The sequence below is a fragment of the Parasteatoda tepidariorum genome, chromosome 2 (genome assembly GCF_982258835.1).
Source record: "Parasteatoda tepidariorum strain Cologne lab strain chromosome 2, Ptep-v5.0, whole genome shotgun sequence".
NCBI classification, from domain to species: Eukaryota; Metazoa; Arthropoda; class Arachnida; order Araneae; family Theridiidae; genus Parasteatoda; species Parasteatoda tepidariorum.
Window position 1 is genome coordinate 50663299 of NC_141756.1, and position 25192 is coordinate 50688490.

Below are 25192 nucleotides of genomic sequence, written 5' to 3' on the forward strand. Positions count from 1 at the left end.
ATTACGGTATAATATTTTACGGTAAAAATGAACTTTACAGTAAAAAGGATTTACGGTAAGTGGTACTACCGTAAATCCATTGACTAATCCAATGAATCGTAAATCCGGACCAAATTACGGTAAGCGGTACTTACAGTAATTTGGTCCGGAATTGAAATTCAAAAATAGTTCATGCAAACATATTTTTAACAATGCATTTTCATTAGTAAGTATAAATTAACTTAAGTATAAATTCAGTTTTGCAAAAAAAAAAACAACATAATTTTACTAAATTTTTTTCAAAATTTTGCAATTTTCTACGTAACTGTATCCGCATTGCGACCTTCTTCTATTTATGCCAATCCTGTATTCTAATAAATATAGTGATATATCTAAAAGTATTTTTAAACCCACAGATAACACTTGTGTTTAAGAACAGAAGCGTGAAAATGTTCTTTTTGCAGAATGAAGAAATATGAGAAATTGTTTTAACTATAGCTGAGGCAGCGATTCCGAGAGAAAATATCGCGCCAATTAGGTAACATTAGAGCTATCCTTTTGATTATCTGAATCCTCCCTTTTTCACTCTGCCAAAGATAATGACCACTTTAAGCACTTTAAGTTTTTCAAAAAAAAAATGCCGCCTTCTTTGAAACAGATAAAAATATCATTTCAAGGGAAAAGATGTGGTGTTCTAGGGACTGGGTGTTGAGAATATTCTTGAAAGCCGTTTGGAAGAAAAAAAAAAGGCGCACAAATGAGTGGATCCGGAGCTTGTTAAAAAGAAATGTTTTGTTTGGAACTGGCAAAAAAAGACAAAGTTGCTGTTAAAGGCTGATGGTATTGTCTATTTGCAATAAAGAGCACAGCATCGTGTTACTTTTTTAGAATACAAGTCACTTTTCACTATACATTGTGATAGAAATAAAATGGCCGGGATAGCCAGGTCGGTAGGGCGCTGCGCCCATGTCCGAGAGTTCATGGGTTCGAACCCCGCCGGCCGAAGACTCCCAGTGTAGTAAATGGTGACAGATGCACGTTAAATCTGTCGAGTCGCAAAGTCCACCATGTTCCCATAACAAATCAATACCTCTGGGGGCACTGGATTGGAGATCGATCGTCCTCTGGTCAAAATTGCGATCTGTGAATGAATGGATGTATGAATGGGTCCACCCTATAAACGGGTGTGACGTATGGTGTGGCAGAAGTCGAATTCTTAGCCATAGATGGCGCCACTGGAAAACAAGAACAATCGCACCCCTCTGCCTAAACAGGCATACGAAATCAAGCAAGCATAGAAATAAAATAGTCAAAATTCACAATTATATGCAGTTTTAAGCATTCAAATGCATGCTATAATGGGAGTGAAAAATTTATGAAGAAGACTATGTCAAAAAAACATGTTTATATATTTAATTTTTAAAAAAAATCATCTATTCAGTTCATACATTGAAAAAAATTCCGTATAAAATTACTGCAAGAAGTATCGGTACTCAGAGTACCGATACTTTTACCTTAAGATCGATTTTTGCTGGAACATGTTGCGGAACTAAAAATCTAACGTACCTTAATTTTTATAGTAATAGTTACTGTAAAAACCATTGATTCAATCTAATTAAATAAGTATTGCTGTAAAAGTTGTGTTATACTATTTTCACGATAAAAATAAATTTTACGGATGATGCATCCAAGGTGCCGGTACTTTATGCCGTAATTTTATTCGGAATTTTTTACACTGTATTAAATAAAGAAATTCAAAACCCTTCGGCTACTGATCAAATCTCTCTGATCAAAAATCACAGCTCTAAATAATTAACGGATAAGTTTCGATCATTAAAGTTTCTTCAAGGGCAAGTTGATACCATACTGCTTATCCAGAAATTCTTGCATCTTCTGGATTGTGATTAAAATTACAAGCGTACAGAGTTCAACGATGTTCACCACAGATCTGACTTGGACAGTCCGTTCAACACCAATTATACGAGCAAAATAAAATAAAGTTAAATTCATTAAAGATTAAAAATAAGTACATTAATCTGTTTTTAACCCCAGAAAGCAAAACCAAAATCATTCTTATACCTGTTATAATAATTTAGAGTCCTGTTATTTAATTAAACTACAAAACTACCTCAAACAAAATTCTACTATTCCAATTGATGCATCAACTATATTGCCTTAACTATATTGCCACATTCTAGTCATATTTTCTCTATGATCAAACATAGCCTGTTCCTATCTAGTCCCAAAAATCTCTCGAAAACACATATAATTTGATTTCGCCATTGTCTTTCATGGTATTATATACCAATTACATAATACATACCAATCAGATATTTTATGAAAGATTTAATTTAAATTTGGAGAGTTTTACTATTAAATTTGAGAATAACCTATTCAGACTCGTGATCGCATATACGTAATAAAGAGATTTTCCCTCCAAAGTCCACAGTATCATATATGAGACGAGCCTTTCCATCTTCAGCTGCCCATTATCACACAGACCTCAATTTGGTACTCTTGTATTACACCTTGTATTAGTACGTATATGTGCTCTATAGAACGTATACTCTCAGAGTTTGTGGGCCTCGGGAAGAGATTCTTTCTATTTCTGAAGGTCCTAAGCGAGTTAATGTTTTTTTGTCAACCATGCTCAACAAGATAGTGGATAATGGATAATAGATAAACTATATATATTATAGTTCATCTATTATCCGCTATAGATAAACGTATTACAGTGGATATAATAATATTCACTATTAATAGATCACCATTAATAGATAAACATATATAAACTTATACATTACGGAACGTATATAAACTTATGTTATTGCTTATTCTTGTTTTGCTTCTATCGCTGCAAAGGATCATCTCACCATATTTATATTCTTGTTGTTAGAAAAGGTCCGATTAACAAATCAAAGATAATTAAGATATTTTCTTATTTTCATGCATTCTTATTTGTATTTATTAGTTTTTTGGTAATTTTTAATTTTTCATATTCTTAAAAATATGTATTAAAAAAATCCTACAGTAAAAAGAAACTGCAGATAAAGTTATAATTTTGTTCATGTGTGTGAATAGAGGTAAATTAAGTCTTGATTCGTTCGGATTGACAACTCTATTCCATATTTCATCACGAGTATTAGTTAAAATATAATTTATGTCCTTCGTATCCGGCATCCGTTTCTCAGCATTTAATAAAGCATAATGAAACAGTAATGAGTAGGCCAAGACATGATTTCTACAAGTTATTTCCATATCGCATAACAGTATCATTTGTTTGGGAAGTGGCCTTCTGTAATATTGTTGAGGACAATACAAGCTTGTTGATCTTACATGCCTTTTGTTGAAAGTAGCGTAAAAAATAAACAAGATAAAAAAAATAAGCCAATTATTAAATAAGTTATCAATGAGATGTTTGTTAGGAGTATGAGTATGACGTTCATATATTTGTATTGCTTGTAATTGATACTTAAACAACAGAAGAATAAACACGCTAGAACGATATTTAACAATAATTGATAAATTGTCCTATTCGTATTTAATAAGCAGTTTTGTTCAAGGAAAAAAAAGTGATTATCAGTTGAAAAATACATATTGGATGAACAGACATATGTCACCTTTTAGATAGTGATTTAGTTTATTTTTTGCATTTTACAAACTTAATTGCATTTAACAAAAATTAATTGCCCTAAAGTAAAATAAATTTACACAAATTAAGGAGTTAGTGGAGTAATTGGAACGTATAGGAAATTTCTAAACTTGAGAAGAAGCTTATTATTAACTTCAAGGAAAGGTTTTGTAGTTAAGGATAGTTTGAACTGGTTTTGAAGAGAACGCGTGGAGTTTGGCTGTCTTTAACTTTTTGGGACACGGGTGTCCCTTATAAATATTTTTTTTTCTAATGCTCTAATTACACGCAAAAATTTGTTTTGTTATTTTTTAATTATTAAAAAACAATCTAATAGTTGCTAAAAAAATCTATCAGTTTATTGGAATTATATTTGGTTTAAAATATAAAATCCGAAAAAAAGTAATTTGAAAAAAGAAAAAAAATTTTTTTCCCATTCATATTTAAAAATGTAAAAACAATTGATTTTGTAAATTACAGAAATTTCAATGATGAATAACTATCTCTCTTAGATCTATATAACTGCAAATTTGAAAAATTGTTGTTTGGAAGTGAACCTTGCTTAGAAGATTATACCTTCTACATAGAAAAATAAGACACCGATGTTTCCCGCTTTTTTTTCATGACCATGAAAATTATGAAATGCTAAATATAAGATTTTACACTTATTTTGACCTAAATTAATACAAAATATTGAAAAAAAATCTATAATTCCAATAATAGTTAAAATATTTGTAAATCAAAATGGTAACACTGTTCACTTATTGCATGTAAGAAACTATGAAATAGGGAATCGATGAAAATAACATAATTTAATGAGATAATTAATACCAAATCTACAGAAGAATTAGTGACAAACGATTTACAACAAACAATAATAAACTCTGCTATTCATATCTAAGAAATGTTTTTATACACAGAATCAGTTGATTGTAAACTGGAAAATTAACAACTTTATAGTTTTGTGTTCCCGTTTTGAATGTTGATTGAATTTTGCTTTGTTTTTTTTCATTTTACAAACTATTTCTTGGACGTAAACTAAAATAAATTGAAAAAATTTCCGAATATCAGGAAGATAATGAGAATGATATTCTATAAAATAATGAACTAAACAAGGAACAATTGAAACGTTAGAACAAAGAGCAATACAATAATTAAGGAATGAGTGGATTAAGAAAATGTATTTCATGAAGAAACTTTTATGGATTTTAAAGTCTATCTACATTCATGTATCTTCTTTATAATACTAATCCTTTTTAATCAAGCTTTTACTGCGATTCGGTCAGTGTTTTAAGCTTAAGTTTTTCTTTACATTTATATGTATACGATACAAAAAAATTTCAGGCAATAAATCGATATCTCTTTTTAGAATGTCGCATACATCATTTATTTACTCATTCTTAGAATCATTCGTTAAAACTACAATAAACTAATAATAATGATATGCTTCAGCAAATATTTGCGATTAAGCTTCTCACATTAAAAGAATGGTTTACTTAACAAAAAAATATAATGTGATGATCTGCACCAATTTTATAAAATTAAAGTAAAATTTAAAACTAAAAGACGAAACAGTTCCGGCAACCCCATTGATGAAATGTCTCTGCTATTTCGAGAAATTTCTGTTTCCAATTTACAGCAATTTACCCTAATTGAAAAAGTCGGCCCATCCCCCAAACATAAAATTCTTGAGTAGTGAAGAAATATTTTCAAGATATTCCGTGATAGACTATATAATAAATAAGTGACTGAAAAAATTTAAGCTAATTATGAATTGTTTTTAATCATTGGGGAACACATTTTTTGCCACATTTATGCAAATACTTGATCGTACATAATTAGGGTATGAGGATTTTAGATCTAAAATTATTTTTACTCCGAAACCTATCGATAGTTTTTAAAATAACATTTTTAGACTTTTTTGTTGAAATTTACAAACGTTATATATAATAGGGGGATAGCATAAATTTTGTGACAAACTTCTAGAGGAGTTGGGCCACATCATCAGCATTAAAACTATGTAAAAAATCATGCCCAGAAATGTCGTCTTGCGAGGCTAGAAGCATTTTTCTGTTATGACCTATACCGAAGCACACGAAGAAAGAGTTCATAATAGGGAAGCGGCCCTAGTGGCGAGTGACGACATTTTCTTGTATGGGGGTCCATGCAAGTTTAATCTTGATGATGTTCCCTAGCTCCCCTGGAAGTTTAACTCACCATTTATTTGCCCCCCTGTTATATATAACGTTTTTAAACATGCACATTTCGACAAAAAATAGACTATAAATGTCGTTTAGAAAAGGAGCAGTACCTTGGAGAGAGCAACTGATAGCAAATTGGAAATCAGCGTTACGAAAATATCTAAAATCTGTTAAAAAAAATTTCATGCAAAAAATTTTTTATCAGTGTTATTTATGCTACAATTACCATGTATCGAATAAATAGCTTAACAAACGGAGGATATTCTATATTATATTATAACCATCGTTGAACAGCCAACTCAATTTTTGGGTTTACGACTACTAATGTTCAACTCCGTAGCCTTGTAATTTTGAACCCAATCCAAAAGACAAGGGGACTCCTGGATCAAGTATTGGGAGAAATGTGCCTTCGTGGTGGACTTTTTGATGGAACTTATCCCCATTTGCGCTATATGGAGAGGAAGACCACGAGAACCTCCCATGGTCAGCCTGACGCCAAGGGAACTCTAATCCATGATCCGTCTACCACTGAGGATATTCCACGTCAGCACTGTGGTCGGTGCAAGCTGGATGCGGAATTCGTATCGACCAGCCATCGTCGGGATCGAACCCCGGTTAACCTCATTGGAAGGCGAACGCTCTATCTCCTGAGCCGCCACGTCTCTGCTTCTTATATATGATCTTTGTTTACTACAGACTTTGGAGATAATAAAATTTAATCTTACTGCACATAAAGATGCATAGAGGGTGTTCAATAATGATGGCTCTTAATACACTATTTTATAGTAAAAAATTAAGTTAATATCAGCTTATCCTAATGACTTGATGACAGCGCGGGCTGGAGGCCTAACCTTCTGCAGGATTCTCTTTTATCCTGTCCTGTTCTCGGCAACGTCAGAGTATAATAAATTATCAGGTAAGTTTCACGGCAAGTATTGTGACTTACCATACTAATTTCTCAACATTGAGAGCAAAATAAACGTTATGAAAAAATCTTCACAGGAAAGTCATAAAAAAATTTTCTTATTTTAAAGCAATTTAACAAACCTATTCACAACGGTTTAGTTTGCAATAGGTTTTTATTTATTTATTCATTATTATTTTTCTTTTTTATGAATTAAGAAAATAGAAAGTAATAAGTTACCAATTTACCAAATGAATAAAGGGATGCCTGCGGACAGTTTTTCAATGAAGCCAGAATGAGTCAAACAGTACCATTTTGAAAACACTACAAAAAAAATGAAGTACTACTCACCTCCAACTAAGATTAGTGTTAGGCCATTTTTGTCCTTGAATAGTGTAACGCTTTACTCGATAGTGACCACCAGGTATGATATCTGGCATTCCACAGCGCCTGCGCTGCATTAACTTCATGGTAGCATCATCAACGACACCCGTGGGTGTTAAATGTCCAAATTCTTGCATTGTACGGATAGCTTCTCTCAGCTCATTTTCTTTACGTAAATTTCCTGTACTTGGATCGGACGGAGGTAAGTAACCATATTTGGTGAGATATTCCTAAATAAAAAATAGTTCTTGTAAGAAAAAGTTCTGTTACAAGCTTTCTATAAATGCAGAAATACTTTATTTATTAATGCAGGATGGAAACTAAACTTAACAAATAAAAAATAAGGAAAAAAGGTCGCTTTTTTTGAATGACATACACAGTTATAGAATTTTTAAAAAAAACGCAGAATCTTATTAAAATAAGCTTGTTTCAAAAAGTGTAAGAATGAAATTTACGTTTATGTGAAATTATGATGTTTTTTTCTCTCGAAGAGACTATTTTTAGGCAGTACACGCTACAATTTATAAGTGTACGAGTATTCAGTATACTCTTGATCAAGGGTAAAAAGGCAGCAAGCGGCAATTTTTGCCATTTTCGGTATTCTTTTTCACCAAGTTATTGTGAACTTATAAGTTATTAAAATAATGGATAAAAACACTCCCGTATCAGTCGTTTGTCGGCCAATGAAGTCCTGAAAATTACGCTTTGCATTTTCGAGACCAACGTCATGATGGTGGAAATTGCGTCACCATTGCGCACCGCCGCATTTACATCACAGACCAGCTTGTACCATCGATATAAGGCTGGTGGACTACAAGCCACCACAGGGATAGAAACCAGGGCCTTCGCAATGACAAATCAGTCCTTAACCACTGTGTCATCGTAGCAATAATACCTAATACTAAAAATACCCCACAGTTATTCTAAATACCTATTACTTATCATGATAAAGATAAAAATCTAAGATGGCACAAATCAGAAGAACTGACTATGTCTTGCTAAAGTATTATAGCTTGATCTACCTAATTGGTAGTTGAATTCCAAATAGGTAGTTGAAGGTATGCAAAATACAGGGCACGCATTTTTTTAATTTAGTCAAATAAAACAGTTTTCTCGACTTTGAAATTATTTCAACATCATATAAGCACGTCAAACTTTAGTAATGTTTGGATAAACCCAAGGATTAGCAATTACCTTTGGAGCAAGTGTCCCAGATGTCAATTAGCACATTTAATCGGTAAGTAAAGAATCGGTAAATGGGTTTATCTTTGCTCTTTTGTATTTTTCTGTTCAGTAAATCGCAAAATGTTTTAGAAATATAGGTTCGAATCTCTATTATGAATGTTCTTATTTTAAATCGTGGTTCTTGGACAACATCGACCATCGATTGCAGAAATTCAAATTGATCCTAGTTTCCGAGCATTTAAGTAGGGGAGAGTGGGGTCAATTGTAACAGGGTACGATTGTAACAGAGCAAAAATTTCGAGTGTCGGTATTCTAGATTTGGTTCCTAGGTGGCGCACAAGGCGTATTTAATAAATCTACATGTACACCCCTGATGGCAACCACTTTTATGTACTTTTGAAAGAGTTACATCACAAAAGATATTTTCACGTCACGCAAGTACTTTTTTTGGTATTAGAATATTATATTGTAACAAAGTAATTTTGTTTAAACAAATAAAAATTAGTAACCGAATATGTAAGTGGACACTTTAATTAACATTTCAATAAAAAAAAGATTAGTTTTGCTAATTAACTAGCATTGTTTTTAACAAATGAAGCTGAAATGGCGTCTTGGGGACAATTGTAACAGTAAGTAAAGGGACGATTGTAACAGCTGAAAATAAATGATCTTATGTTTACAAACCATTACTTAACTCTTTAAGAACCACCAATAGTTTCCTATATCATTTATATTACGTTGCATGTGCATTATTTTATTTGTCACCTTTCACAGCATGAATTAAAATTTTTAACCCCTTAAAGTTAAAAGTTTAACCCTTTAGGTTTCTGCTCATTATTATTTTTACTCCTAAAATATCACTACTATTTTGATCAATAAAAAAATATATCACAACTATGATAATATGTATAATTAACTATGTTTTAGTTGAATTTATGAACTGTTACAATTGACCCCGTAAGTGGGGACAATTGTAACAACTGCACGACTGTCAAAAATTGTTAATAACTAGTATAATAATATTTAAAATCAGGTATTTATTCTTTTTCTAGTAGAGGATAGTCTACTTTACTCGTCTGTCAATTAATACTAATAATATATTGGATGTTTTGTTAGTTAAAAATAGTTAAGTAAAAAATGTTACAATTGACCCCACTCTCCCCTACTGTTTAACATGCACAATCGCTTGCTTAGTTTCAATCAAAAAGAGATATATTTAATTTATATTCATTACAAGATTCAGACATAAACTATTCCCTATGTATTAGCAAATATTAAAGCAATCAAGGTTTAACTTCGTGGGCTTAAGAATCATATTGAAATATCAGAAAATGTTGTTTGCAGATGAAGATACTTTATGACCAATTTTGAACAGAAATACCTCCGAAATTTTTCTCAAAAGATTCCTGGTATTTTTGAGTAAATTCATTATTTATATAATAAATGAGCATTTATACATTATTGTTGGTTTTGTTCCAAAATTAAAATAATCAATAAAATAAACTACGTAAAACTAAATGAAAACTATTAATAAAGATTCGATAATTTCTTATATTTTTCACGATTTACTAAAAAACTTTGAAAACTTAAATATAATTGATGAAGTTTCTAATGAGCGAAGAATTTATTTTTCAATAGAATAAAATGATGAAAAATTTGGCCAAACAAAAAAAAAAAAAAAACCTTTTCTTATTTAATGAAAACCCGTATCAGAATTTTCAAGTAAATACGATGAATAACTGAAAGAATTTTTACTCCCGCTAGGGTTAAGAATAATGCTGCTTTTAGACAACATTTAAATTTTGCGAAATATATTTTACACAACAATCGGTGAATTACGTCTCTGAACGTCATTTTAAAAGTTGCAGTATTGTCATATTGATGTAATTGCAAGTAAGAATTTAAAAGCAGTAATTTGTAATTTGAAGTTATTTATTTAAAGTTATTTCAATTTTTATTTTTCTAATCCAACTGATTATCAAAAACTTATAAATTATTTTATTAGAAAATATTTCATAACTACTAACTTACGTAACTACTTAGCTTTAGTAACTACTTGTCTATTTTTTGACGAAATGTACTTATTTAAAAAAGTTGTATACAACAAGGGGTCGTGTAAATGTTGCGTCAAACGTCTAAGCGTATTAGAGCACATTAATAGTATTAAAATTGCATAAAACCCATGTATGAAAATCTCATCGTACGTGACTGGGCGCTTCCCTTATTAGGATCTGTTCAGAACCACATGAAGAAATAGTTCATAATACGGAAGGCGCCCCTAGTGGCGTACAACGATATTTCGATATTCAACAAAAATGTCGATAAAATATTGTAGCTTGGAGAGAGAAACCGGTTGTGGATTTAAAATTAGCGACATGAAAAGTGCAAGATTCGTTAAAAAAAATCTCATGCCACTGAAAAAAAAATCGTTACCCAATGTCATCAATTTAAACAGATTTAACGGATAATTCTATATTTTTAACCTAACTTTAAACATCAAAGTAATTTATACATTGAAATACAATTTTTATGTAATTTTAAATTTCTGTTCTAATAAAAATAATAAACAAATTAAAAAATAATTCTCTTAAATCATTTTATTGAATTTTTCGCGGACACAATTAATTAAAAAGTTTGACACGGTGCAACTGATCGACTTACTTAACTTAGGCTTTGCACATTTTATTTCTTAGAATAGTTAAAAATAAATTACATTTAAAAATGATTTAAGAATTTTTTAAGCATTGACTAACTGGTTTAACCATGACTAACTAGTTCAACCACAGATGTTATTTGCTTTCAAAATAATGAGAGCAATTCGTAGTAAACTGTCGGTGCTTTACTTATCTAAGATTTATATATTTTTGTTTCTTAGACTAGAAACAGATTTCACAACAAACTACTTTTTTATAAATAAGGTCTCAATGCATGCTTTCGTTGAAATATCCAGTTTGGAATCTTTGTAAATACGCGCCTGAAAAATGAATGACGCACGATTATGAAGTAATAATACACAAAAGTTAATTTACGTTAACAGTAAATATTAATCACTGAAACTTTTCTTTATTTTGATAATTATTAACTATTCTAATAAACGCATTGCACATTCAAAAACACTGAAAAAGAGTAAGAAAAGAATGTACGTAGTTGCAATTTACTTTCAACATTTAGAAAAGAGATTAAAAAAAGAACTAAGATAAACGTTTATTGCAAAAAGGAGCTGTCCATAAATGATGTCATACTCTTCACATTTCATTGTATCCTAGATCACGATATTACATAAATATAATATTGCAGCTCAAAAAAGAAGGTATTATTTACCAGATCAAACTTCAAACTTTATTTCTAAAATTTAACTATGTGTTTTAATAACATTTGAAAGCATAACAATAATAATCTTTCAATGTTTTTTTTATTTTTAAGGTTTAAGTGGTTTCAGTTTAACTAAATTGTGCGCAACATATTTTTTTTCCACCCCTCCCTCTCTTACAATCATAACAACATTAATAGATGCAACAATAAACTTTTTTATTTGGAAGGGATTTTTGCTGGTAAATGAAAATTTTAATCACATAGAAGGTCATAATTATAATATTAATGTATACCTAAAATATAAAGTCGCTTTTTAAGTAGAATATATCTCTAAAACATTTATTTATTTTGCAATTTGCCATAGTTGTGTTATTTATCATTTTGGATTTTATTGTTAACGCATAATTCCTTAATTTATTGTATTAAGTAATTTTAAGCTGTTTCAAAGGATTATTTTCTTATGTAATCAATTAACATGAATTATTTAAAATTCTTCCTTTTTGTATTATTACTACAACATTTTGTATTATTGCTATAACATTTTGTATTATTATTGACTCTTTCATGTCTGTGAGTATGAAATCTTGTACTCACGCTTTAGAGCACTTTCCATCTGGCTAGAGCACTCAAATGTCTACTAGAGCACCGAGCCTGATGACAATGAATGCTTCAATCGTTTTCTTGCCATCACAAGCAAAGTTTATGGTCATTTTATTTATCATTAAAAAAAAAATTCTGGTTACTTTTCATCTAACTAGATTGCTTGAATACCATCTGAAGCTCAACAGTGCCTGATGACAAAAACAAGTTTCAAGCGTTTCCTGATCACTGCAAGCAGTATTTATCGCGTTATTTTCGCCACAAGGAATTTCTTGGATAGGAAGTACTTTTCAAGAACTAATAATTTTAGGTAATTTTCTAGATTCCAAATAACTAATTTTTTTTTCTTACAGGAACTCTATTATGAAGAATGACAATGCAAGTTCAGTAGTTTTCAGAACTCATCAAACAAAATTTATCATATTATCGCTGAATGAAACTTACCAGTAATAAATTTGACCACTTACTGACAAACTCGTAAACTCAATTTGTGTCTGATGTATATAAAGTTTTAATAATTTTCTAAATGGTGCAAGCAAAATATGTGAAAATTTATCCCTAGTATAAATTTCAACCACTTTCAGACAAAAGCAAACTGACGGGCAAAAAATAATGATAAAACTTTTAAAAATTATATTTTTAAAGTAGACTAGATTGGAGAAAATACTCTTTTTTTGTCAAATCTTTTAAGTCGTAATGGTTTGAACTCACTTTCCAGTGAGAATAGTCAGGCTCGAATTCCAACTTTGGCTGATTGATACAAATTCTGCTTCCAGTTCGCACTGACCAAAGTGCTGACGTATAACTATCCTCAGTGCTATATGGATCATGGGTTAAAATTACCTTGCCGATGAGAAATTTATATTGCTATCGTGCTAATCGAGACAGCTTTTCGCGGTTTCCTTCTCCATGCAATGCAAATGCCGTTTACCACAAAAGCTAGTTTGTTCCAATGCTTGATCCAAGAGTTTTTTGTTTTCTGGGTTGGATTGAAAATTATAAGGCTACGGAATTGAACAATGATAGTCGTAAACTCAGAATTGAGTCGGCTGTTCAATGCCGGTTACAAAATAAAATATTAAAAAAAACTTGAAACAAAAACATAGATTGTGTCACTTTGTTAATAATAAATTTCTATCACCACACGTCTTTCTAAAGTGATTCTCTCAATTAGATAAAAATAAAAATGTTTTATTTTTTCAATGTACTCAAAAAGAACATTTTTAAAATATTTTATTTTATTGCTTTGAAAATGGCAACATGTAACAAACTAAATGCCATGAGCATTGGCGCGATGTGAATTTGCTTCAAATTTTAAAAGAAAATGATACAATAAGAAAAAATAAATGATACAATTGAAAAATAAATGATATAATAATATAAACAGTGGATACTGAAGATGAAGAAAAATTTACTAGCTCTTTTTAAAGAAATTGCAAGCTGAAGAATTATTTTTCAAGCTTAGATACTCTTTCACTTAGCCTTTATTAAATTATTATTATTAGACTATTGTTATTGGATTATTATTAGATTAATTATTGCATTATTTGTATTTATTTTAATTTTTAAATTTTTTATTTGTTTTAATTTAGAAATTTGCGTTTAAAATAACTGCTATTATTATGGCAGTTGTAAAGCTTTCTTAAATATGTATAAAAAAAATATTTTTTATATTTTTACATATTATACAGTGATAGAGCGAAGTTGCCGCTCAAGTTACTATTTTTTAATAATATTTTCATATTGATTTTGATTGTCGGGAGATCAACTGAAAAATTATTTCTAAAAAAAATCCTGCTTAAATATCATTTTCATTGAAGAAGTTAAGATAATTTATTATTCTTTAAAGATGCTTTCAGAAATGATAATGAAAAAAAAACTTTAAGAAAAAAAAAATATTTATCAAATTCTAAAAGTATGCGAGAATCCAAAGAAAAAAGTGTTTTTACTATTGTATTTTCAAAAATATTTGCTGAAAGCAAATAAATTCATAAAAATAATATTTAAATTTAATGTTTTTCTTTTGGACAGTGCCAAAAACTACACTATCAACAGAAAATTTCATGCATGCTGCCATTGATAAAATCTAAAAAAAACTTTTTGATTTGAAATATCGTAAGAGCATAAATTTTTTTTTTTTTTAATTTTTTTTTTGGAAAAAAGGATGACACAGGAATTAATGCGCTAAAGCCGACCTCCGATTATTTGTACCAACTCTACTAAGCACTATTTGACTCTTCTAAGTAGAAACCTTAACAGCAAAACTTTCAGAAAATATCATCTATTTAAGGTACAATTTTGGTTGTGAAATATACCATAAAAATTTATTAGATGCTTCATTTTTTTATATTTCCTCCAAGAATATGTGCATTAAAAAGGCATGTAACGTTGAAACAGTCAACCTCAATTAATTTCAACAAAAAAACAAATTCCGAAGCCAGTATTCTTATGTTCTATTGAAGATAACACACGATCATCCCCGCCGTGGTAACATCCGCTCCGCTCTAGGAGGTCCCAATTACAACTCCCTTTTTATGCTTTGAAAATTCATGGCTAATTTTTTTTTTAACTCTTAATACCAAAGAAACTTGAAAATATACTTTTTATCATTAAAAAAAATTTACCTTTATTTTTGGCCATTTGTACTCAAACTAAATGTATTGTTCCGTATTTTTTTTAAAAGCCGTAGCATTCATTTTGTATTTATTTTCAATGACAGCGCAAAAATCTCAGAAATTTTAAAAAGAATTTGAAACAACTTGATAATCAGAATGCTGTATTATACGCAGTTTTTATTACATAAATGTTTAAAATTATGTAACCGAAAACACAATTTGAAATAAAATCCTACTAGTTTGCAAAATTTTTATCGACTATATCAAATAAAAAAAGAAGTTCGTTAAAAATTGGCAAAGAACTTTCTAAAATACTCACACGTAAAATGTATTCACACGAAAAAAACAACGTTTTAACGCTTTAATTACGGCAAGAAGCTAAAACTCTCGCAAAAGAAAAATAAAATCTGCACTCTATTATTGTTGTAATTTTTAAATAAATTTGCACTTATTCAACAACAACAAAAAATTAGCTAATCACTGTGTTATGGATGAATTACAGTATGAAGCATCGGAACTTTGGGTGCATCATCAGTATACCGTATTTACCGTGCACCATTTTTACCATAAAATATTCTATCGGTATTTTTAGAATAATATTTTTTCAGAGTGATTCAGTGATTTTACGGTAATTATTACTGTAAAAATTACGGCACATCGACTTTTTTTTCTTGTTCCGTTACATTATCCGGTACAAATGGATTTCACAATAAAAAATACCGGCGTCTTTAATGCCGCTCCCTTTTGAAAGGAATTTTTTACGGTGAGTAAAAATCTCTCAAAAATTATAATAAAGTATAAGTTTTCTGCAACCTTACAATGGTTCAACTGAACCCTGTATCCGTTCAAGCTTGTCCATAATAACATGTAATTAAATTTAAGAAATATTAATTTGTACTATAGCATGGTTCCTTTTGGCAACATATTAAATGTACAGCAAATGTGAACGATATTTTGAAGGAAATTCTGTCTCACTTTGAACCATAATATGGTTTAAATTCGCAATAACCCCAATACGGTCTAAAGTTGTACTATAAAATTCAGATTAATTTTATTGAAATTTAATCACACATTGGTTCTTATTAAACGTACAACTTATAAAGAAACATAGTTCAAATAAACATTTTAAATATTGGTTTACAACAAATTTGTACATTATTGCTGTTTAATGTTGAACTGTTTTTTTTTTTTTTTTTTTTTTTTTTTTTTTTTTTTAAGAGTTCAACATGAACTTTCAGATCTGAAATTTCTAACAGCTAACTGCTGTATAATTATTGAAGCAGTAGAAATATGTTTTTATTGTAATACAATAATAAAATCAGTAGAAAAAGGATAAAAACGAATAATAATAATTATGATTTTTAAATACAATAATATGTACCTACAATACATGGGCGTTACGTATACAGTAATATATAGAAAAAATTGAGATCTGAAATAATAACAAATTAAATTCAATCACTTACCAATAATTTAAATTACTTTAATGTTTCTCAGATTCCAATCTTAACTTTTCTCGGCAAAAGCAAAGAAGCTTAAAATTAGAAATAATATCATAGTGTTCTTATAGAAAGACTCTTCTTTGAGAAAACTAATACCATTTTTTTTCTTCAGAAAACTTCAAAAGTTTACGACAAGACCGTAAACCGAATGAAACAGTAAATCATAGCTCTTAAACAAAAAGATTGCTACAAATGCTCTTTAAAGAAAACTAAAATAATGAAGCCGTAGTTTTTCAAACAAAGAAAGTGCAATTTGTCTATTTTATTATGAAGGTAATATAAACGCTATTTCTTAAATACGGTTCTCGCAAACTTTATCTGTCAAATATTTCTACATGAAATAAGTCTTAAGCAGTTTAAATTTTCAAAAAATCGGTATACAATACTATGCAGAAACTCTCAAAGTACTGTACAACTTAAAAAAAATTTCGAAGCATTCGCGTGCAAAATAGTGACATTATATTAAAGTCTCCATTAAGTATTCTAACAATACTAATAAGATATTTTAGTGCTTGGTAAACCAAAATGTCGTCCTAATTTGCTAGATCTTTTATCTTGGATGACAAGTTGAACCGCGATACTGTTCAAAACTGATTACATTGGGGAACTGTTATATCTTGTTTTCTGTTATGTGAAAGTTTTAAACAGATCTTTGATACTATCGTACCACTTATCCAATCGGTTTCGATCGGTTACCAATCGGTTTCTCTCGCAAAGCTATCATTTTTAAATGACATTTTTAGACTTTTTTTATTTATCGAAATGTGCAACAGGGGGGGGGGGATTGCATAAATTGCGTGACAAACTTCTAGGGGAGTTAAGGCCCTTCATCAGGATTAAAACTTCATAGGAGCCCATAGCCGGAAAAGTCGTCGTAAGCCTATAGGAGCGCTTCTCTATTACGATTTTTTTTTTCTTCTCGTGTGCTGCTGAACAGGTCATAATGGGGATGCATTATGCAGTTTTAATGCTGATGATGTACCTAAGCAAGTCTAGAAATTTGTCGTAACATTTACGCGACTCCTGTTATATATAACGTTTTTGAACTTGTACATTTCCACAAATATAAACTAAAATTGTAATTTTAAAAAAAACTGTAGCTTTAGAGTCAAAATTCAAATTTGAAATCCCATGCACGAACTGGGCAAGATAAAGTATTTGTATAAATAAAGTGCAAGAAAAAATTTGTTACCCAGTGTTTTTTCTGTTCTTAATCACACAATATTTCGTCTCAACTTACACGTATATCATATATATCACCGAAAAAAAAAACTTTATTGTTTAGTTTAAAACTATAATCAGAAAATAAATCGTTGAAAAAAAAAACTTTGGAGAAACAGTATAATAACAAAATAGTAACGAAATGGGAAATCAAGTTATATAAATGTCATATTTCAGCTATTTTCTCAATTTATAAAAACACAACATAGAAACAAAATTTTTTAACTAATTCCAACATGAATTATATCTCAGAAAAGGGAAAACCGTTTTAATTCATAAAAAAAAAACTATTTTCTGATTGTATCTTTAGTTTCGTTAATAAGAGGACAGTCACCGTAACCACAGACGAAATGATAAAATTATCTCAGTGGAATCACCAAATGCAGGCGTGGTTTTCCTGTTTAAAATAAAGTCTGTTTGTGTCAGCCATTGATACTCAGTTACGATAAAGGATTGAAAAATTTTGAACTCACTTTACTGACGCAGTTTTGTTAATTATACATAGTTTTTTTTAAATTAATAATTTATAGACTAAAATTTGCTTGTGTAAAATTGAATTACTAGAAAGGGGTGTTCCATTTTTGTACTTTAATTATTTAAAAATGGATATTTGTATTATGGATAATGAATATTTATACTTAATAGGGTGGCATAAGTTATAATAAAATATAATTAACTGATACGTACGATAATAAAAGCGTTTGGTTAAGAATGTTTGCAGTTTAAGCTCATAAGTTTGCTATAATAATTCAACCGAACATGTCAAAAACTACTGACGATCTAAAATTCAGCGATAATATGCAGTTTGCTTTGGAAACAAGTTAATTTATTCTCCCCAAGTTTCAGAATTAGTTACAAATTTCGTTAACAAATGGCAATGCTAGTTAAAAATACTGCAAACCAATATTTTTGTTTAAAAAAAATCACCATTTGTAGCTACAATAAGGGGCAGTCTGAGGACAAAATGTGAGGGCTCCCGTGCAAATGGGCAACATAGTAACATGTCATGGTTTTTCTAAGGATGACGTTTTTACATGAAACTGGCCTTTAATATTGTTTCCAGATAGAGGTTTTACAAGTTTCAGGTAAATTTTATAATTATATGAAATTAATTAAGATATGTAAAAAATTAAAATTTTATTTAACTCCAAGCTCAAACGATTTCAATGAACAGTATTGTTTGATACTTAAAGATCAGTATGCCTCTTTGTGTGGTGTCTTTTTGTGGTATGCTTCTTTGTATGCAGACGAATGGTGAAAAGCTTTGGTGGCTAAGCACAATAGACATCCGACCTCAAAGAGTTCAATTATATCGCTTTTCATACTTTTTGAGGGGTAAAGAAAATATTGCAATTCACACTACTTTAGTCTCATAAACGCAGAAAAATGTAAACCAAAAAGGTTTCTTACAAAGTTTTTCATCAACATTTTTTAAATTATTTGATTTTTTTAATTGTTTATTTGCATTCCAACAACATTATTATCATTTCTGACTAAAAGTTCAAAGTAAAAATTTTGTTTGAAAATTAAATGAGCAGAAAAATTAAGGAGAAAAACAGTAGACAAAAATATAACAGCCAGCAAAATCCAGATTTTCAGTAAAACGCTTGAAAAATGAAAAAAAATATTAACTATAATTCGATCAAACTAAAAGAAACATCTTAAGAATTTTTTCTTTTAATATTTTTCAGTAATTTCAGAGAATAAGTCACATGTGCTGAAAAGATACAAAGTTATAATATTTATTTTTAGGAATATTTTGTTTACATTACGATGACGAGAAAAAAAATTTAACAAATCTCTTTGAAAAAGAACAAGGAAACATTCATAAATCGCTTTTAAGGAGTTCACTGACTGATATTAAGATAAAAATACAGAAAAATTGTTTTTTCATCACACAAGTTTCAAGTGCCGTAACAACATAAGTCGAAACTAGACATAGATGAAACACATAAGAAAAATAGACCTAATTTAACTCTAAAGAAAAGTTTTCAAAATTTCTTTCCTATAAATAAAAAGCTTAGATGAAAAGCATGCAAGTGATATTATGAAAATGCTCAGTTTAAATGCATGTTATAGTGAGCTGTAAATAGAGCAAATTTATTTTTTATGGCAACTTTTTATTATATTTTTGTTAATGTTTTATTTTCCAAACAAAGGTTCTTAAAATCACTAAGATGCAAATCGACACATTGTTCTACAAAGATTAAGTGTAAAATAGGGAAATTAGCGAAAAAAATTTCATTTGGTCACAATTGTAATAACAATGCAAGAAATTTAGTATAAAGTACTGTCACCTCAGGGTGTCGATACTTTTTACCGCAAAATCCATTTTTACCGGAACCTATTAGGCAACAAAAAATCTGATATACGGTAATTTTTGCAATAATGATTACTGCAAAATCACTGAATAACTCTAATTATATAAATATTACTGTAAAGATGACGGTATTTTACGATAAAAATGAATTTTACGGTAAAATGGATTCATGAATGATGCGCCCAAAGTGTGGAAACTTTATGCCGTAATTTGATCAGAAATTTTTTACAGTGATCTAGAAAATACTCAATGTACTTTTGTAAGATAAAAAATAGTCTGAAAATCTTAACGTTAAAAAAAAAAGGTTTTGATTTTGAAAGATTGATGAATTATAATAAGATGAATTATTGCAATAAATGTAAGACAAGTTTTAAGATCTTCTGGACTAACTTCGTCTTGTTTTTTAAATATGATTTTCTTAAACTTCTCATCAAGTTCCTGAACCAAACTATGAGACAATTATTTTCTCCATCGTTTAATTTATAAACTTACCAATGTGTCAAAAATCATATGTCAGTTCGATGTACAGTGATTTAAGAATGTCCTTAAAGTATACTACATTCATTCAGGATTAATTAAAGTCTAGAAATTAATTATTAAAAGAACTATCTTTAAATTCATAGATATTTTTTGGAGTCCAGAGAAGTTCCTGAACCAAGCAATTGAGTAGATCTTATCTTTTTAGTAGTATGATTTCCTTACTTGAAAATATTTAATATTCTGAAAGATTGAAGAATTTATTTTGCTTCACGGTAATTTAAATTTTTTTATTTGTTTAATTTTTTTAATTGTTAGATTTTTCGGTTTCTGATTAACATTATTCACAAAAAGAATTATCCATAAATTCATAAAAAAACTATCAAACAATGCAACATAAATATAATTTCTAGTACATGAAATGTTTATGAGCTAAGCAATAGATGAAAAACTAACTTTTAATATTGTTTGCTCTGATACTTGGCAAGGCTTTAAAAAGCATATTTTAAAAACCTGAAAAAGTTATCCCGGTTCATGATGAGACTTTATTTTACTATACATATATCATAATTAATTGTGATACATTTAATAAAAAACATTTATCATAAAATGAATTATTTTTTAATTCATAGAATACTATCTGATACTATTCAACAAGATTTTAAAACAGAAAAAAAGCTCTTTGTTACTTACAACAGCTCGGGAAACAGCTGATGTAGATAAATTTCCTCGGTTTGGCGCGATAATTGGCAACCCACTACAGAAGGTTGTCAACAGGAAAAATGTCACTAAAAAATACGTCCTTTGTAAAATCCGCAATTTCTTTCCTATTTTCCATATTTTATCAAAATTTAAGACAAATATAAATCCTACAGATTCTCGGACACATTTGGTCCCAAAATTGGGGCACATAACGTAGCATATTCGCACTTCGCGTACGGGGTAAAACCACGTTCTGTGTCCGTAAATGAAAATTGAAAAAACTACGAAGTCGCTCGACACTATCTCTAAATGAATAAGTCAAGATGTTCTCCACCCTGCATCAACATCTTAACGGTTTGGCGAGATAACTATTCCCATTGGCGCCACTTCTTATCCTGATAGTCAGTCATCCCTGTTTTATTTTCCTTTTTTCTTTTTAACTCTGATCTGACAAATCAACATGCAGCTTGCTGACGAATCAAATATGGCCCACAATTTCTCTGATCTTTTAATTAGTTTTAAACATTATTATTAACAATAATTTGAAAATAATTTTTTGTGAAAGAAGATAATTTTGTAAAGATTTTTTTTATTAAATTTTAAATGCTAATTTAAGAGTATTTTCATTTCACAAATGTATAAATTGCTATGCATTTTTCCTTTTACAAATTATTTGAAACGTAATCATAAATTCAACAAAATTTAAAAAATGAGCATTTTTTATTAAAATAATATTATAATTTTAAAAAAAAAACATATTTTAAATTAGTTTGAAAAGAGCATAATAACTTTTCGTATAAAAAAATCAGTAAATTTAAATTAATTTTAAAATTTAAAGTCTACTTTAGTTCATTGAAAGAAAGTGTATATAAATGGTCATTGAAAGAAAGTGTATATAAATGGTCATGAGAAAATTTTAAGGAACAAAAACTCTCTAACGGGGAAATCAATTAATTCTCTATCATAAATTTTGAAGAAAAAAAATTTGAAATAGAAAACAAGGGGTACAGCTTAAATTCAGTCTTCAACGTTTCATTTTTATTTTTATATGTATGTGTTTTTCTTTTATCGCACTTTAATTAATAATTTCACAATTCCAATGGATTTATTGAATTTCATTGAATCTATAGCAATTATGAAAATCAATTTCAAAGTGTACAAATATTTATTGCCACATTTATCGCCAAAACCAAATTAATGAAAAATATTTAAGAAAATAAAAGAATAAATTTGTATGAGAAAATTATAAAATGAAGAAAAATTATCTAAATTTATGTAGATTATGTATATATTAACTCTTTAACTAAATTTATGTAACATAAGTAAACTCTGCTTTTTTTATAACAAAATTAAAAATCGAAAAATTTTCAACAATGTGACTCTAATATTTGAGTAAGATTTATTACGCTAATATCTTATTAGTATCTTCACCCTGGTATCAATTCTTATCCATACCCTTATTGTCACTTTTAAGCTTAAAATATAGGAATTAAATTGCAGTTAAAATAAATACAGAATAGGATTCAAATAAATATAAGATTAAAAATAAATAAAAGCATCTTATATTACTATTTATACTTATGCTGCTATTTTCCTTATAAATTTAAAAAAAAACCTTTTAAATTTATTTGCTAATTTATGATTATGTATTTATGACTTAATTCATGAGTATGTATTTTAAATTTATTTACTAATTCATGAGTATGTACAAAAATCGAAAACTGTTTAACAATGTGCAAATATTATAATATAAGTGAAGCAAAATGTTTAAATTCTTTTTTTTTTCTTAATACATTGCATATTACATTACGTATGACATATTGCATTAGGATTTAGATATTACATTAAGTATTACATGTACATTACATACACTTTAATTTGCTTTCATATCTTTTTAAACGTTTGTTTCTTATAAAATAATTATAAAAAGAAAAGCTAGAACTATTTAGAGTTTCCTTCCTTCTTTTTTATTTCCCAAACAAATTCTTGTGTAAATATTAATGAAAAATATTACCCTTTGGTTGCTCGAATTGTATTTTACCTAAGTAATACATCATTAATAGTACAGAATAATAGTTCTGATACTTCATAAATTCTGTTTTTATCTCATTAAAATACAAATCCTTAATAAACCTTCTGGTGCATGTCTGATGCACTTTATACATGATTATATGCTTAATACTAATGTCTATTCACCGTGAATCAAAATTAACAATGGGTCTCGGCTTACTCGGTATAATAAAAAATTATCCCTTAAGAGTTTATATTTACTTGCTATCGTCTTTTTAATTTTGAAAATTTACTGCTTTAAATTCGATATTTTTTCAGTGTTTTTGTCAGAGCAGGCTGGATTGAACCCCATTGAATTTGTCCATATAAATTTATGAAAATATGTATTTTATTAAACATAAAAGTAAATTTAACCATTCGAAAAATGGTAAGAAATTAAAATATTTAAAATGAATCTAAACTTACTTTGCAAAATGTACTTTTGTCTTCACTAAAACTCAACATTTAAAAAAATAAGCATTTCATAAAATCGAAGTAAAACAAATAACCAAACGATTACAAAAAACCTCATAAATCCAATCAAAAATAATGAAGGAAAACGATAAACTTTACAAACTAACTAAACTCGTGGTCAGAGTGTTACCATATATGATTTCCCGCTTGATAAAAAAAGGTATTTTCTTATATGTTCCAGTATTAGAGTGAAAACTATACATTCCTTTGTGATTTTATCTTGATATGAAATATTTCATAGTTTTAATATTAACAGACGATTTGTAAGAAGAAGATAAGTTCATAAATTCGTGATTGCAACACTTGAATACGCCCTCTAACGGGGTGGATATTTTCAGGCTACTATTTATTAAGTTTTCATTTAGTTCTATTAGAATCTTTGGTAGAGTAGGACGCTTCTTTTTTTTTCTTTTTTTTTCAGCAGCATATAAAAAGCAAAATTTCTCTAAGGAAAAGGTATAAGAACTTGAAAAAACGACCCAGAACATAGGTAAATCATTCTGAAACAAAACACGCCCAACATTTGAAGAACAATTTCTCATTAATTTCTTCCTTTCTAATACCAACAAGCTTGCAATCGATAACTTCTTTTTTCATGATCGCATACTGGTACACATGTGTGTATTACAGTCAAATGCTTTCTTTTCCCTTCAATTCATTGCAAATTAAAGTGAAGTTATTTAAGTCACCGTTGCTTACTTCATTCCAATGAATAAATGTGATTTCAGAACGTGTAGAACTGCAATAGTTTTTAGAATATTCTTCTCCTTTATAGAATAGTATATATTTCTGTATAGATATAATTCGGAAAACAGCAATAAAGAATGATCCGAATTGCTTGAAATAGTATAATTTGTGTTCAATATTAAAAATAATGTTCAATATTTATAATATTTTTATCATTTTCTTGCAAATATTTTTTAATTTTGAAAGATTAATTTCAACTAGAATTCAGTTATTCTGCTTTTAAGTTACATACAAAATAGTAGTATATAAACTGATAAGGTAATCTAAACCAGAACCAAAAGTTTAAATCACTCAATGTTACCAACGTCTTAAATATATATTGATACGTTCAATTAAAATGTTATAATAACTGAATTCTGAATTTTAATAGCGACTAATAATATAATTTTAACATTTGGCCTGAATTTTAAGAACATGCAGTTATAAAATGTTACTGAATTTTCAATCAAATCGGAAAAAAATTTAAGAAGTTATCGAACCCGTAGTTACGGAAAATCTATTAAAAAAACACTATTTAAAGTACACGATTGCTTATTTCATTCGTGTTCAAGCAAAATTTTGTTTTATATCTCTCACATTTTGATATATTTTTTCAGTTTTCTCATTTAAAAAATTGTTGTTGTATAGCGTCAAAGTAAGTAATTTTTTCCGTGATGATGTCATTCCATCTTTTGAAGTTTTCCAAAAAAAAAAAAAAAAAAAAACTAAACTAAACTTAGTGGCACGACAGCCCATAGAGGACCAAGGCTTATTGTGCCCATCTCAGTTTTCTTGACCTTGGGCTCTGGGATGCAGGAGTAGATGTTCCGGTCGGGTAGTCAGCCAAACGCGGAACCCCCAGTTTTTAGTTCCCAAGCATGCTTGGTACTAAGTTTTCAGTTGGGAGTTT

At 29.0% G+C, this 25192-nt stretch overlaps 1 protein-coding gene across 1 annotated transcript in view; it reads right to left on the reverse strand.

The window, feature by feature from the left end:
• LOC107440486 (collagenase 3) overlaps window positions 1-21403 on the reverse strand; it is a 68581-nt gene extending 47178 nt beyond the window's left edge. The window contains exons 1-2 of the mRNA XM_016053424.4: window positions 21025-21403; window positions 7067-7329 (exon numbers count right to left, since the gene is read on the reverse strand). Coding sequence (XP_015908910.3) covers window positions 7067-7329; window positions 21025-21243 — 482 coding nt within the window. The 5' untranslated portion in view covers window positions 21244-21403. The remainder of the gene's footprint in view (window positions 1-7066; window positions 7330-21024) is intronic.
• Between the last annotated feature and the right edge of the window lie 3789 nt (window positions 21404-25192).